Source organism: Cygnus olor, chromosome 8 (assembly GCF_009769625.2).
Source record: "Cygnus olor isolate bCygOlo1 chromosome 8, bCygOlo1.pri.v2, whole genome shotgun sequence".
Taxonomy (NCBI): domain Eukaryota; kingdom Metazoa; phylum Chordata; class Aves; order Anseriformes; family Anatidae; genus Cygnus; species Cygnus olor.
This window is the reverse complement of record NC_049176.1, coordinates 9,098,438-9,112,772: the sequence shown is the minus strand read 5'-3', so window position 1 is coordinate 9,112,772 and position 14,335 is coordinate 9,098,438. Positions and strand designations below refer to the sequence as shown.

At 40.4% G+C, this 14,335-nt stretch overlaps 1 protein-coding gene across 4 annotated transcripts in view; it reads left to right on the top strand.

The window, feature by feature from the left end:
- The window catches only part of MTA1 (metastasis associated 1), an 81,683-nt gene that overhangs the window by 37,271 nt on the left and 30,077 nt on the right, over positions 1–14,335 (top strand). For all 4 annotated transcript variants that reach the window (XM_040565980.1, XM_040565979.1, XM_040565981.1 and 1 more), the window contains exons 8-11: positions 1,605–1,704; positions 3,117–3,305; positions 4,407–4,481; positions 12,621–12,679. In XM_040565980.1, coding sequence (XP_040421914.1) covers positions 1,605–1,704; positions 3,117–3,305; positions 4,407–4,481; positions 12,621–12,679 — 423 coding nt within the window. The remainder of the gene's footprint in view (positions 1–1,604; positions 1,705–3,116; positions 3,306–4,406; positions 4,482–12,620; positions 12,680–14,335) is intronic.

Below are 14,335 nucleotides of genomic sequence, written 5' to 3'. Positions count from 1 at the left end.
CTTAATCAGATGGACATAGGGAAATGGATGAAAGTTGGGAGAGGATAATCTCCACCAGCAGTGCGGAACAAGCGGATGAAGGAGCGATGGGGAGAGCTGGAATGTTTCCAGCAAAGGGTATTCCAGCTTCTTGACAAGCCTGCAGTTTCACAGTTGCTTCTAATCAAGTGAAGTACAAGATACCACCACCAACAACAACAAAAAGCTCATTTGCTGGGCTGTTTTTCAGCAGCGTTAATTTAAATTTGCCACTCGGCCAGGCAGTTTTGGTGTTAGGAAGTCCCAGAAGGAAGCCGGAGGGTAGAATTGCCCCCATGGATGGGCCTTTGCACTTGGCTTGGTTTAGAGTGACTGCAGAGCTGCTTTGTGATGGTGGTTTCCACCTCGTGCAGGCTTTTGGTGGTGACGCTGTTTTTAGTAGTTCTGGCTGTTTGCTGCTGTCTGCTCGGTTTGCTGAGAGCTGCTTGAGGCTGCCTGCTGCAAAGAGTCGCTGAACAGATCAGCATAAAGATTGCTTCTGCCCAGAATCAGCAAAGTGATCCAGCATATAATTAGGTGCACGCACACAGACACACACACGCAGACACACACACGGAGATGGGGAATCCATGAACCAGAGACGGGGATGAGTGGGTAGGAGGCTGGGGAGGAGGTGAGCTGTGGCCGTGCACCAAAACCTGGGTGAGGGAGGCAGCTTTGGCTTTTGGCCAAACTCTATTATTTGACGGACTCCTGCCTAAGTATTTACCTTTCCTCCTCTAATGCACTGCTTGGCACTAGAGTTTTTCCCCCTGTGCACTCAAACTAGTCTGGGGAAGCAATCTGAGTGGGGGGAAAAGTGGATTTTTTTTTTTGTTGTAGCTGCTCAGAGGAGTTCAGCTCTAGTTCGCTGTGCAAGAGCATTCCCAACTGCGTGCACGATAAGCATTGAGGGCAGAGGGAATTACTGGAACCAATGTTCCTGTTAAAGATTTCTCCAGCTAATTTCTTTAGGGATAAAATGAGGAGCATGGGAATTGTGGCCTAACGAGCAGGAGCAGCTGGCATTGGGAAGTATTTGAGAATTGCTATACTCCTATGCAGTCTATATAATATATGCACTTAAAGCATTATACTACGTTGTAAAATAAAGACTATTTTAATTTTTTGAGACTTAGGAAAGTGATTGTTACTGTTCTTTTTTTTCTCTGTTTGGTTTTGGCATCTGTCTCCGTACCTTTGGACAATGTAGCACTGCTCATGCCATTGTGGAAAAGATTTTGTGCCATTCATAAAGCTCACTTGTGATCAGTTTCTGTTAAACTTTAATTCAGAGGTCTGTGCTGAGAGATAGGGGATAAGATGGTTCAAAACTCCCTGTTTGTGATCTTCAAGTCTTGTTGTTTTCTGTCCTAAGCAGTCTTGGTCACATGAACCAAGTACAGTAAAGCGTCTCTAATAACAAACCACATTTGAAGAGGCTGGTCTCTGGCTCAGAACTAGCGCCAAACCACGTAATCTTTTTGCTGAGAAACAGTCTGCTGATCTCAAAAAGTGTTGGTTGGGTGTTGATATTTATGCTTGCTTTGCCTGCAAAGTTAATGCTCCATTTTAATTTCTTTCAGGTCTGTTGGTACATTTGCCCGAGCCCTGGATTGCAGTAGTTCTGTCAGACAGCCAAGTTTACACATGAGTGCTGCAGCAGCCTCTAGGGATATCACATTGGTAAGATTTTTAAGTTATTGAGAGATGTAAAATAATTCACCTCAGCAATAACAGTTGGCAAAAGGAGAGAGACAGATGGACTGTAATTGTGGCCTGCTGTGAACCAGATCTTGTCTTTGTAAAGGAATTCTTTATTTACATATGAAGTAACTTTTTTCTGGCGTTGTGCCTTTTATGATCCATCATGGTTAACTCTTGACTTTTTTTTTATTTTTATTTTTTTAATTAAATTTTTTTGACCATGCTTCATAGCACATCTCTTGCTTGGGCTTAGTAGCGGTCTTGAAAAGAACGCACGTGATTATCTGCCTGTCTGCAGTGCTGTAGTGCCAGAATGCCACTCCTTATCGCTTCCCCAACTGCCACTGGCATCCTTGGGCAAATTGTCTTGGGGGGAAAAGTTTGTGGTCAGATAAGAAATTTCAGTTGATCAAGTTCTTTCCTTTGAGCTTCATTTTCATCTACCTAAGGAGTGGTGATATTGTTAATATTTTAAAATTATAAAGGATTCTGAATAGATAAGAGGAAAGGGAAAAGTTAAATTTCTATGGTAGAGAGAGTTGAATAGAAATGTGAATAAAATTTATGAAGTCTCCAGAGTACTGTTATCAAAGCCTCACCTCATAATTGAGTAATGTGAAATCGTATGTAGAACAAATTCTAGGATAAAACATTGTCGATTGATTATGCATGTGCACAGAACTCTGGTATGATGAGAGGCAAGTGGCGTCCTGATTTAAAACTACAGAAATCAAGAAATAAAGCCAAGCTTTAATTTACTAATGCCAATTCCTCACAGCGTGTTCTTGTCCCTTGTAAATCACAAGTCTCAGACAGTCATAGCTCAGCTTTCTGAGGGATAGTTGCTCATGGGAGAAACTCTTCCTACTCAGCTCTGATACGTGACTTAAATCCTTTTTGGGATTTGTGACCTTTGGGACAAGTGTGTGTTTAAATATTCGTTGTTATATATAATTCTTGTGGATTATTTTCTTTGTGGACAAAGAAAGTGCATGGATAACTTTATTAAAAAACACACCCTCAGACCTCTATCTTTATGCTCCACCTGTTGTTGATGCCTAACAGGGCTGCTTAGTCCTGGTGAGTGGGGCTCTGTCCCCTACATTTTCTTAACAGCAGTGCTACAGCGTTGGTGCTGGGTAGTAGATAAAGTAGCAGTTATTCAGATGCAGATGCTCATGTTCCAAAAATCTCTCTATTGTTAGTGAATATTGGACCTGTACACTGACAATTATCGTGAGTCTCAGACTGGAACAAGTTTTTATTGGTTGTAGAATACAGCATCCTCAAATCTCACTGCGTGGTTTGTGTTACTGCTGTTTCATTGTTAAGCATTTTTCCCCCCTGGATGCTTGTCCTTATGTTTGTTTTTCTCTTTTACGACAATGTAGTTCCATGCGATGGACACTTTGCACAAAAATGTCTATGACATTTCCAAGGCAATCTCTGCGCTTGTGCCACAAGGTGGGCCAGTCCTGTGCAGAGATGAAATGGAGGAGTGGTCTGCTTCGGAGGCAAACCTCTTCGAGGAAGCACTAGAAAAATACGGAAAAGATTTCACTGACATTCAGCAAGATTTTGTAAGTATGTAAAATGGGGGCCCACGTGGTGCGACTGGGTCTGATCAGTGACAGAGCTGGTTTACAGCTTGTCTAAAGAGAGTTGTTTTCTCTGTTTTGAAGAGGAGGGCTTTGAACTGGAGCATGTGCCTTGCAGTAAATTGGGGAAAGGCAGACTTCATACTGAAGACAGCCTGCTGTACAGTCAGAATTTCAAATCACCAATGATAGATTTTCCTTCAGAGATGTTAATTTAAAATAGTCTGCTCCACTACCGCTGGGAGAGGATTTAGGAAAGTGTTGTGACAGCCTGGCTACTGTAGATTAATTTGTATTTGAAAGAGTATTGAGCCTTCTGAAAAATGAAAATTTAGTCACTCTTACGTTATTTCAAAAAAGGCTCTGTGAAAGTTTTAAAAAGGAATCTTGGGCATTCAGGGGAAGTGTCCTGCAGTTTGGCCGAATCTCCACCCTAGGTGTTCAGCCTGCAGTTTGAATGGAGCACTGTAAAGAGAGCCAAGTTTCACTGTATCACGCCTCGAGTCCTCAGAACAAAGCGAGTAGTGTCAGTGTTGCCTGTCCTGTACTCTAATCTTTTAGATGGAGGGACTTGGAAGCAGCACAACACTCTGTGGTCCTGCTGAAAGCCTTGTGCTTTTCATGCAGAGAACAGCTGGTATGGCACATTTCTGTTAGTAGTTATTATTTTATTATTTTTATAGGCCAGCTACATAGAAGCGGAGAAAACTGGAGCTGTGATAACTGGTTCTTGCTTGAGTCTTTGCTCAAGCAGCAAGACTGTCTCAGCCAGTGGGCTCCCTTCCACATTGTGCCTCTCTTGAATGGTTTACTGTGGAGCCAATGCAGCATGAAGATTTACCTGTAACGTGCTCTGTTTCTACACTGAAAGCACTGTTTTTTGAAAGGCCATTTAATTTATCATGGGGCCCATGTGCATCTAATGTCCTTAGGAGATAACAGACGCTGTCTTTTTTTTTTTGCTAGCAGGGTTAGTAGTTGCAAACTCTGCTTTAAGCTGTCTGTCACAGGAATCCCGTGAATTTCAGTGAGGCTGTGCGCCAGCTCCCCGCAATGACCGTTGCTTTTCCTTTATGTCCTTAGCTCCCATGGAAGTCCTTAACAAGCATAATAGAGTATTACTATATGTGGAAAACGACAGACAGATACGTTCAGCAGGTAAGAGTCAGAATCACCTCTTTCATTCCAAGAGAAGCTGTTTTACTTGCCGCTGAAACCGAGCAGTTGCTTTGTTCTTCTATGTGGGATTCAGCCTTTCTTGTAGGTGGATTCTGTAATCATCTGAAGCACCAAATAATCTCTTGTTGCTAAATTCATCAGCCATTCTGTAGATAAATACTTGTGGCATTGGCATTTGTGTTTTTTTCATGTTTGCTGCTACTTTACTTGGAGCTTTCAAATGTCTGTTTTGGAATTCAATAGCTTGAGGAAGAGTATACAGTTAATCTCTGCCAATAACTCTGTTCAAGGTCAGCAGTAATTTCAGTTTTAGCTTTTTATGGGGGAGTGGGCAGTTGCTGTACAACAGGCAATCATCGTTATCCCCCACCTCTGCTTGTCCATGACTTTGATTGCAGATGCAAGGAATCTCCCCCATGGAAGTGCTGTAAGTGGAGCGTTTGGGAAGCATTGATGGCTCAAATTCCCAGACTCATTATACTTGAGAATCAACTTTGACTAGTGTTTACAGTAATTTTTATCTCCTACTTGTTTAAATACAAAGGCTGCTTGGTACCTTAAATAACGAAAGCACAATGCAAGAAGCATGTAAAATGTTTTTAGAGTATCAGTTACTGAAAAATACTTACAATATTTAATAGGAAAATTAATTAAAAGGGAGAAATACATAATGTATTTTTTATGGTAATTATCAGTATAATGTTTAGGCATCTATTTAAAGTATTACAAAAAGTGTAGGCACAGTAATGTCCTGCCTTGACTTGCTTCATTAGATACTCAGCCTGTGATAAAGATTCAATGCCTGGGGCATTGACCGGTATTTGGCATGTACTTGGCCACCAAGGTCTGTGGTGCGATCTTCTGATTGGAATACTGCTTAAATTACAGAGGGCGACTCAGGACAAATCAGAATACTTTTTGAATTAATTCTGTATTACCTTTTTTTTTAAATAATACTAAGCAGCATTAATAGTTGCATCCTCATTCCTATATTTTCCAAGCTCATTCCTGGATGGAAATTTTTCCTTCTGATAAGGAAATGCTTGGTGGGACAGTGGTGGAAGCTGTTGTGGTGGAGAAAAAATGTATAGTGAGTGCTGCTGTACTGTCTGACTATAGCCATTTAGGAGGCTGAGCGTACTCAACCTGTACTGTACTCAGTGTTTGCACTGAGATGAATCAATTAGTCTTCTCCTTCTGTGCGTTTTTTATCTCACCTCTCTTCTTGTAAAGATAAAAATCCATGTAGCAATGTGCTAGGTATCGGAAAAGGTAAGGAAAGTTATTTTATCTGATAGTGAAAACTAGAATCTTAAATAGACTGCTGCATGAAATATCACCCCTGTGCAGTCAAACCAGCAAGCAGTAGTAGGAATTAGGAACGGTTAGAGGCAAAAGCAGCGCTGTCCTGCTCAGAAAATCCATGATACACTCGCATCTTTGAAGTTCTGTTTAGGCACATCTCAAGGTATGTAACAGTGTGGGCGCTGAGAAACAAAGAGGTTCAGAGCAGGTTTTTTGGTGCCCACTCGTGGATACCGTGGGAGACAGGTTAGTGTTGTGGTCCGGGTGTTTGCTTTCAGCCCCGGGGGCTATGGAGGGTTAGGGGCATGGTGGGTGGTAGTATGCAGCAGTAAGATCAAGGTCTTGAGATGCTGATTCCAGTCATAGACAACAGAGAAAAAGCAAATATTTTGTGGAAGGAGAGACCGCTACAGAAATGGTGCTTTCCCTAGGAAGTGGTTCAGTTCTTTTGCTCTTTCCACTTTTATGAACTTTTTTATTATAAAGACAAAATTGCAGAGGGGATAGTTGCATAAAAAGCTTTATTTGTTCTCGCAGCAATAAAGTAACACCCCCACGCACAGTTTCTTGTATTGTTTTGCTGTGTTCTTACGCAGTGAGTTTTCTGTAATGGTGATAATGTTGTACCTCACGTGTGCTGCCCAGCAGTGTACCACGGAGTGGGATTTGGGGAAAACTTCCAATTAGAGGCTGTGCACTTAGGAGAGAGCATGAGCATAAGCTGAACAGGTAGAAATTGCAGAACAGAGATATCACATCAATTAAGTTTGAACTGAGCTGAAGACTTCATCTCAAATTCCCAGATTGTACAAGCAAATAATACTATTAAACATTTATAAAAAGCTTGGGAGAGCTATCTATATATAACCACAAAGAAAGCATAGGAAGTTGTATTTGAAATAATGGTGCATTGCATTTACTTTTTACTTGGCGTGCCCTAAGTCTTCGACAAAGTGCATCCCTCACCATTTTTTCCATCTGTTTCTTCAGTGTTTGGTCTGTGTGGATTCTCTCCTTAGCCTAATACCACAAAATGGTTCTGGGGCTAACAGCATTTTCATACTTCAGATACTGAAAATGTGCTAAGTAAGGATATGACAAGTGTGTATCCTGAGTTGTTTCACTTTCACTTGTCCTCCTTTTAAGGGGATAATTAAAGTACCTTCTAAGTCTGTATGTTACTGTCTTAAAACCGCAACAAACCAAAAAACTTAACTTGCTCATTCTTGTAGACTCTTTGTCTGAATGCACTTAAAAGCATCTATTTAGACCGTCTATTTTTGTGAGTTATACAAGTTCATAATGAAGGTTTTGTCACAAGCAAACTGCTTGTTTTAAAAACCAGTTAGTGGGAACTGTTTACTTCCCTCTGTATTTCCTTTGAGATCTTCTTGGAGCAAGAAAGCACTCTGTCATAATCTTGAAGAAGAATCTATCTGTTCCTGGACTTTGAGGAAGCTAAATTTTGAGCTGACTTTCACAAAAGACCTTTTCTCAGAACTGAACAGTAAGGGTAGTGCAGAGTCCTGTGCAAGCCTAAACCAAGAATTCCAGTAGTCAGAACAACCTGGACACGAATAACAGAAGGTGTGCTGGCATACACAGGTGTTTCTGCTTGTATGGAGGGGAAAAAGAAGGCCTGATGCTTGGTATTCCTACTTAATATAGCACTTCCTTGTCTTGTGGGTAGCATAACGTGAGATGGATGCAAAATGACCTCTTTTCGAGCATGTTCTTGGATCTCTTACACAGTGATTTCTATTTGGCTTGAACTCCACCTTACTTCCGACACTTAACAGCATTAACTAGAAGTTCAGTCACTTCAAGAGGAGGTCAAACCCTCCAAGCAGAGACTTGCTTGAGAAGGAATAATTCTCTTGCAGCGTCAGCACAGAAATCATGGTCCAATGCACGGTCCTGAACGCATGTCCAAAGTGATCCCCAAAGTAGTCCTTTCAGAGTTGTCCTGAAGAAAATGAGGGAAAGGGCAAATTCCAAATTCAGTATCCCATATCTTGTTTGAATGCATCTTTTTTTTTTGAGTCAGATTTCACATGTCAATTCACAAGAGCATATATTTCTGACTTGGACAGGTTTGAAATTGCATCCACGGGCTAACTGCTGGTGGTGGCTTTCCCCAGCAATTCCAAAGCTCTTTAAAAGTTCTGAGATGTTTGGGCATGCCTATGTTTTCATTCAAAATGAAATTTGTGTTTTTATGCAGTTGTGTGTTCCAGGATGATTTTTTGTTTTTATTGTTAAAATCCGAGTGCTTTTGCTGTGTTGTGTAACAGGAGGGGAAGTCCTGAAACCTTTAAAGCACTCTCCAGCTGTTGAGATGCACTTGAGAATTGCTCAGGGCATGGCAGTGACAAATGATCATTTGAATTAGTTTTATGTGTTTTTTAGAGTTAGACTTCAATTTTACTTTTTCATTTGTGCTTGAGCATGAAACTTCCAAGAGGAAGATCAAGCATTACAAATTTCTACTCGGTTGTCTTTTTGTTACATGGAAGTCCCATTTTAAAATTGCAGCGTGTCAAAGATGAATTAGGAGGAAGAGACAGAATCAGTTTTAAGGTATGCACAGCATTGAAAAAAAAAACAAATGTAAAAGAGAAGATGGAGAAGTGCAAGTGCCATTAAATATGACTACATGAGGTAGGGAGTGCAAAGGGTGGAGCTCTGGGTAAGTCTTGATGCAGTTAGATAACATCTTTATTAGGGAAAGCTAACCTTTGTACCTAGCCAAGAGCTGTGTGTGACATCTTAATGTACTAGCCTTCATAAAGTACTGCGTGCTAAGAAAATAGAAATAACATCAAAGAAATGCTTTTCCACAGACGTAGGACATGTTATCCCAAAACACCTCCTAGTAAGCCTACAGTAACATGGAACTGTGGTAATTTTGGCAAGCAAGTGACAGAGACTGTAGGTACTGCATGCCAGTGCTGAGATGTGTTGCAGGAGCTCAGGCAGCTGGAATCACTTCTGCCAACTGCATCGTGGACTAATTGCCTCCCCCCTGCCTCCAAGCAGCACTTGTGTGCGTGCTCAGAGGCTTTTTGGAGGCAGGAAAGCAGTGTGAAAGTTTTCCCCTAAATCCAGAAAGTGCAAGTTAGAGGCTATTCTTCTTCCCCAGCATGAACCAAAAGAGGCTAAGTATGAGAGGGTATCTGAGCTGCCCCTGCACCATCTACCAACCCAACCCTTGCATTGCGGACCTTGAAATATCTCTTGCGTTCCTGTGTTTCTTCTATTATTTTCTTTTTATAAGCCATTCACTTTTTAGAAAATGCCCACAAACGTTTCTTTGCTGTGATACGTCACGTTTTAAGACTCTTTCAAACTCTAGAATGAAAGATGTTAAATCCAGGGTGAGGCTATATAAAGGAGAGGTGTTTGCACCAGCTTGAATGTACAGGATTTTAAAGTATTTTAATCCCTTGGTCTCTGTGGGATTAAAAAAAAAAAGTTGGTAACATCTCCCTGTTATAGATAGGGAAAATATGAGGTAAGTATGAGGATATACTTAAGATATGCAATTATAAATAACTCACAGAGACAAAAGATTTCATTTAGGCCAAGCTTCTAGAAGAAGTTACAAATGCTCAGGGTGTTGTTTTTTTTGTGGATGAGAACATTCCTAACTACATCCAGCAACATTAAGAATTTATAGCATAAATATGCTTCAGGCACAAATCAACTGATAACTGGCAAAGGACCTAGGAAAGCACTTCTCTGTGAAGGGACTGTGCTGAAGTTGTGTGGGACTACGTGTCGGGCACCTTTCTTTGTACCTTCTGTTTTCAGTCACTGTCAGAATAGGAAGCTCATGAGATCTGCTCTATTGATTCTCCACGGCCACAAATGCTTAGTGCAAAACCAACCTCTTCTTTGCCTTCTTAGCCCCAGTACATTGTGGAACCTTCTGGTATCCTGATTTCCTGCTTTGTAATAAAGGCAGAACATCTCATATGGCTTGTGCCTTGATTTCAAGGCAGCTGTAGGAGATAAGGAGGTATTGCCAGGCCCAGGTGACCTGTGGCAGTTATTAGCTTAGAGCTTGCACCATGGTCATCAGTCATGAGCAAAATCTGGTGTGAGGTTAGCATTCATCACTACTTTACGAAAATGTTGCTTAACAAGCTAAATTAACCGTGCCTCCGAGGCAAATGACTTTACATTGTGGATATCAGAATATTTCAGCTGCTGGAAATGCTTTGTGTTTGCATGAAGCTTTTCTGCTCGTAGATTTCCAAGACTGTCACAACATAATGTCTCTAGATAGTGCCCTTGGGAGCTTTTGTCAAGAACACTGCAGCTATTTTCCCCCCAACAATTTGCACTAGAAATCTAGTGGAAATTTAAAAAACAAAACAAAAGAGTTCTCTACCAGTGCAAGTTCCCTGAATTTCCTGCCTTGGCCTCAAGGAAATACGATTCGTGTACAAGGTTCATCAAGCAGTATTTTAAATGTTTATCAGCACCTGTTGTTAGACTTCCTTGTAATTCCTGGGGAGAGCAGGAGAAGGCTTGTTTTCCAGTCCAGGCTGAGGGTGGAGCAGCCTTCAGCTCCTGAAGATGACCATGCATCTCACTGAAGGAGGATTTTTTTGGGATAGTATCTCTCTGGAAGTTAAAGAAGGTTTTCTGGTGCTATTGGAGAGCCACTTACTTGCACAGCACTTGTTGATGCCTAGATAAAACAACTTGAGGAAGGCGTTTTGAAAATCCTCAGCGTGGAATTTCTGGGCTCTATATGGAGGGAGAGCCTCTTTAATTATCCTACTATTGCCAATACAGAATGTATTGTTGATTGCTCCAGTGCTGCAGGATTGATAAGTATCGTCTCCATGAGGTCTGTTTGGGCTTTCTCAAGGACAGCTTTGGGGTAGCTGTCTGTGTCTGAGACCAGATTTAATAGAAGCAACCAACCTGGGAAGCAAGAAGTCTGCTTTTGGATGCAGCTTTCTGAAGGCATACTCATAGTCTCTGAATCCCTTCCAATAGCTGTTTGTTTTTCTCAGTCCTTGTTCTCTTGTCTGACACCTTCATTCTTTGATTTCTAAGATGGATTGACTATTACTTGCTGGAAAAGGTAAGAGGGAATTCTTTTTCAGTCTAGAGAGTTTAGGTGAGAAACTGTCAGGCTGTCAAATGGAAAACTGTTGCTTAAGACTGCCCCTCTGATCAAAGCGAGCTTCATGCATACTGGAAGCTTTTACTTCATTATTTTTGTGTGTCCATAGTGTCCCTGTAAAGAGAATGTGTATAGTCCTATTTTTTTTAAGTGAGCAGCCTCAAGGCATTTTTTTCCTCAAGGAAAATAACTAAAGCAAAAGTGAGTATCTGCATAGAAATAAAAAGCACAAGAAAATGTCATAAATTTGAAAAAGTTAAACTAATCTGTTTGCCTAGGATATGTGTAAAACCCCCAGCAAACCCTGCATTGCTGGTTTGTCTGGAAAACATCGTCATTACTGTCTGCAGACTGCTGTTACTGACGTGGATGTTGAAGGGCATGGACCCTGCTTCAGCAGGAGAGGAGTAGAGGCCTCCAGAGATTTCTTTCACCCTAAATTCATTTAGTTCATGTAATAAAGAGGAAATGTGAACCTTCAAATGTCTCTTTCTTAAAAAAAAAAAAAAAAAGTGAAGATTTGAGTAATAAAATTAATTCTTGGCCAGTTAGTAAAGCTCCTGCTAGTTGACTTCCTCTTGTGCCATGTTCAGAAAGGAAAGGAGCTGTACCATTCTGGGGGAATTGCTTCTCTACCTACCATTGGAAGGATCGCATAATCCACCTATTCCAGAAATGGGGATGGAAGTTAATGGCTGGTCTTACCAAAATAAGGCCATGTAGAGACAAATTGTGTGTACCCATGCTCTGAAAGGCTACTTTTTGTGCATGTTTTTCATCGAACATCACACCCTGTGATGTTCCTTAATATCTCCTGGGAAAGGTGATGGGTGTTTTTTTTTTAACGAGGAGCTGATTGTTTGGTGTAGTTAACCTCTCTCTTTTTATCCCCTTGATGTTCTTTGCTACCTGGCCCCTGAGATTTGTGCCTCAGGGTTATTTCCTTTTATCTGAAAGGGGCATAATCAGTAGTTTTTGTCTACCTAAAGCCTTTCACCTTTAGAAAGTGCAAATGTATGGCTTGTCCATGGCTGATGTTTAGCGTGAAATGATTACCTACCATAATTAACAAACCTATTGGGTGTTGCTGTGTCTGTTTTTTAGTTAAGCTTGTAGCCTTTTTAAGTTTTAAAGAAAATCTCCAGTGTGAGTCAGTTTTCAATCAGTTAAAAAGAAATAAAAAGAGAACTATCAGCAAAAAGAGTCTTCCTTCAAATTCTTGGAATTGCTTCAGCTGTTGGGGAAAAATGATGGAGAAGGTGTTTTGCGATGCTTGTTATTATCCGGTTGTTGCATATTATCAAAGAGGACAAGCACAGGCCGATACTTTGGATCGTTCTCTGCAGGGGAAGATAAAGGGTTATGGGGCAAACCATTCCAGTACAAATTCATACATTAAGGGGAATAAAAAAAAATTGTCTGTATAAATAGTAGTTTTGTAATCTCATTAACTCTTTCAAAGCGCTGTGTATGTAGTCATTTACTACCCACAATTGTTTTCAGAGTATTTTTTTCCTGTTCGAAAAGGATAGCTGCTCAGTGAAATTAAAAAACTTGTTTGATAATGAGTGCTAAAGTTTTCACTGGTGACTTACTTTACTCCCAGGTAAAATAGCCCTTATTTTCTTTTTATTCTAACTTTTTTCTGTTGTTTTTCTTTCTTTTTAAAGAAACGATTGAAAGCAGCAGAAGCAGAAAGCAAGCTAAAACAAGTGTATATACCCAACTAGTAAGTATCTTTCTGTATTGTTTTGTTTTTTATTTCATTATAGAGGGTCTGGTGTAGCAGTTTCCATGGCCTGCCAGTATTATATATTAGCTTTAATTATATAATGAGAGACATAGTTGAACAAACAATGTCAGAGAGTTACTAAATTAGGTTACCAATATAATGAGCCTTCTGCTGATGCTTAAATAGGCTTGAATTCCTTTTTATTTTAGCTGAGTTAATGCTAAGCACCCAGATGCTAATAAACAAGTTGGAGTCCTGTGGAAGACAACACGATTGCTGTTGTATTTCAGAGCTGCCTGGAACAAAGCAGCACTCCTCCCAGTATGCCTGTGCTGCTGCTTATGAGTGTACAAAAGACAAAGCTGTTCCTACAAGCTGACCTGCTGCTTCTGGAGCACAGGGTATTTCCTCCATGGGTAGCTGAGGGCGTTCCTGGTTAGGATGCTGTGCTGTCACGTTGCTTGTTTCCTTCGTACTGTATAGCGTTGCCACCCTGAAGCAATCATTACTTCTGATTTTTATTTTTATACAGAAAGTGAGTGGGGACTTGGTAGCAGGTCACTATGGTCATGCATAAAAGGATAGCTAATTAACTGTTTAATAGTAATTCATCTGGTTTTTTTAATTGTCATCAGTGGAACACGAATGCATAGTTGTTTCCTAATGTCACATTGTCATGTTGTGTGTGTGTGTGTATATATATATATATATATATATATATATACACATATATATATACATATGGTTAGTAAACTGTGCTTCTTCACTTGTGTTCCCTCTGCATAACCCAGTCAACAGCTGTTACAATGTGGAACTCAGACCTCCCCTGCCTTACCTCTTTTCATCTTTAATTCCCAGACACGTTCCCATGTGTGACCCTAATAACTCCTTTACTCTTATGTTATTTATTTTCAAATGTTTAGGAAGGTCTACTATGTATTCCTGTTAATTAAGGCAAAATGAAGTCTTACGTGTTTAGCTTGCAAGATGGTCTCTAACTTCTTGTGAAAATACAGGATTCTTGGTTTCTTTTTTGCCTCTCTTTTAACTGAAGTGTGTCAATATATCTCACGTGAATTTACCAAAAATTAAATGTAAGATTCAGTGTGAAGCCAAATAGATTTCTTGTCATGCTATTTTTCAACAGTATTGCCTTTTATGGAGGGTGTTACTGTGCAAGGGGACTCTGGACACCAAATTAAACATGAATTCAAAATGTGATAAGCCTGTAAAGCAAAAGCTAGCATAATTTAGACTGCAAATGCAAAAGGATATTGCAGATGACAAAGCCCAGTAGTCTTCCTGTTGCTCTTGGATTATAATGTGTGTAGATACGGCTTTGTATTTGAAAGGTTACAGTGCTCACTTGATAATGACTGTCTGGAGTGGTATCTTATCCCTCCACCCTGTATCTCAGCAAGATAATTCTTGTTGCTATCTAGCGAATGTAATCAAATCAGCAGCTTACCTCTCTGCTTCAGGAAAAGTCTCTCTCTACCTGTGTGCCTGCTATTTTTGTCTCTGGCATTGATTTCCAGCCACAGCTGATCTTGTGAGTGTTGTACCTTAACTCGCATGTTAATTGACAAAACGGGCGTCAGATTTATCTCCTCCTTCAATATCCTTTCATACGTATCAGGAAAAGTAGCAGCT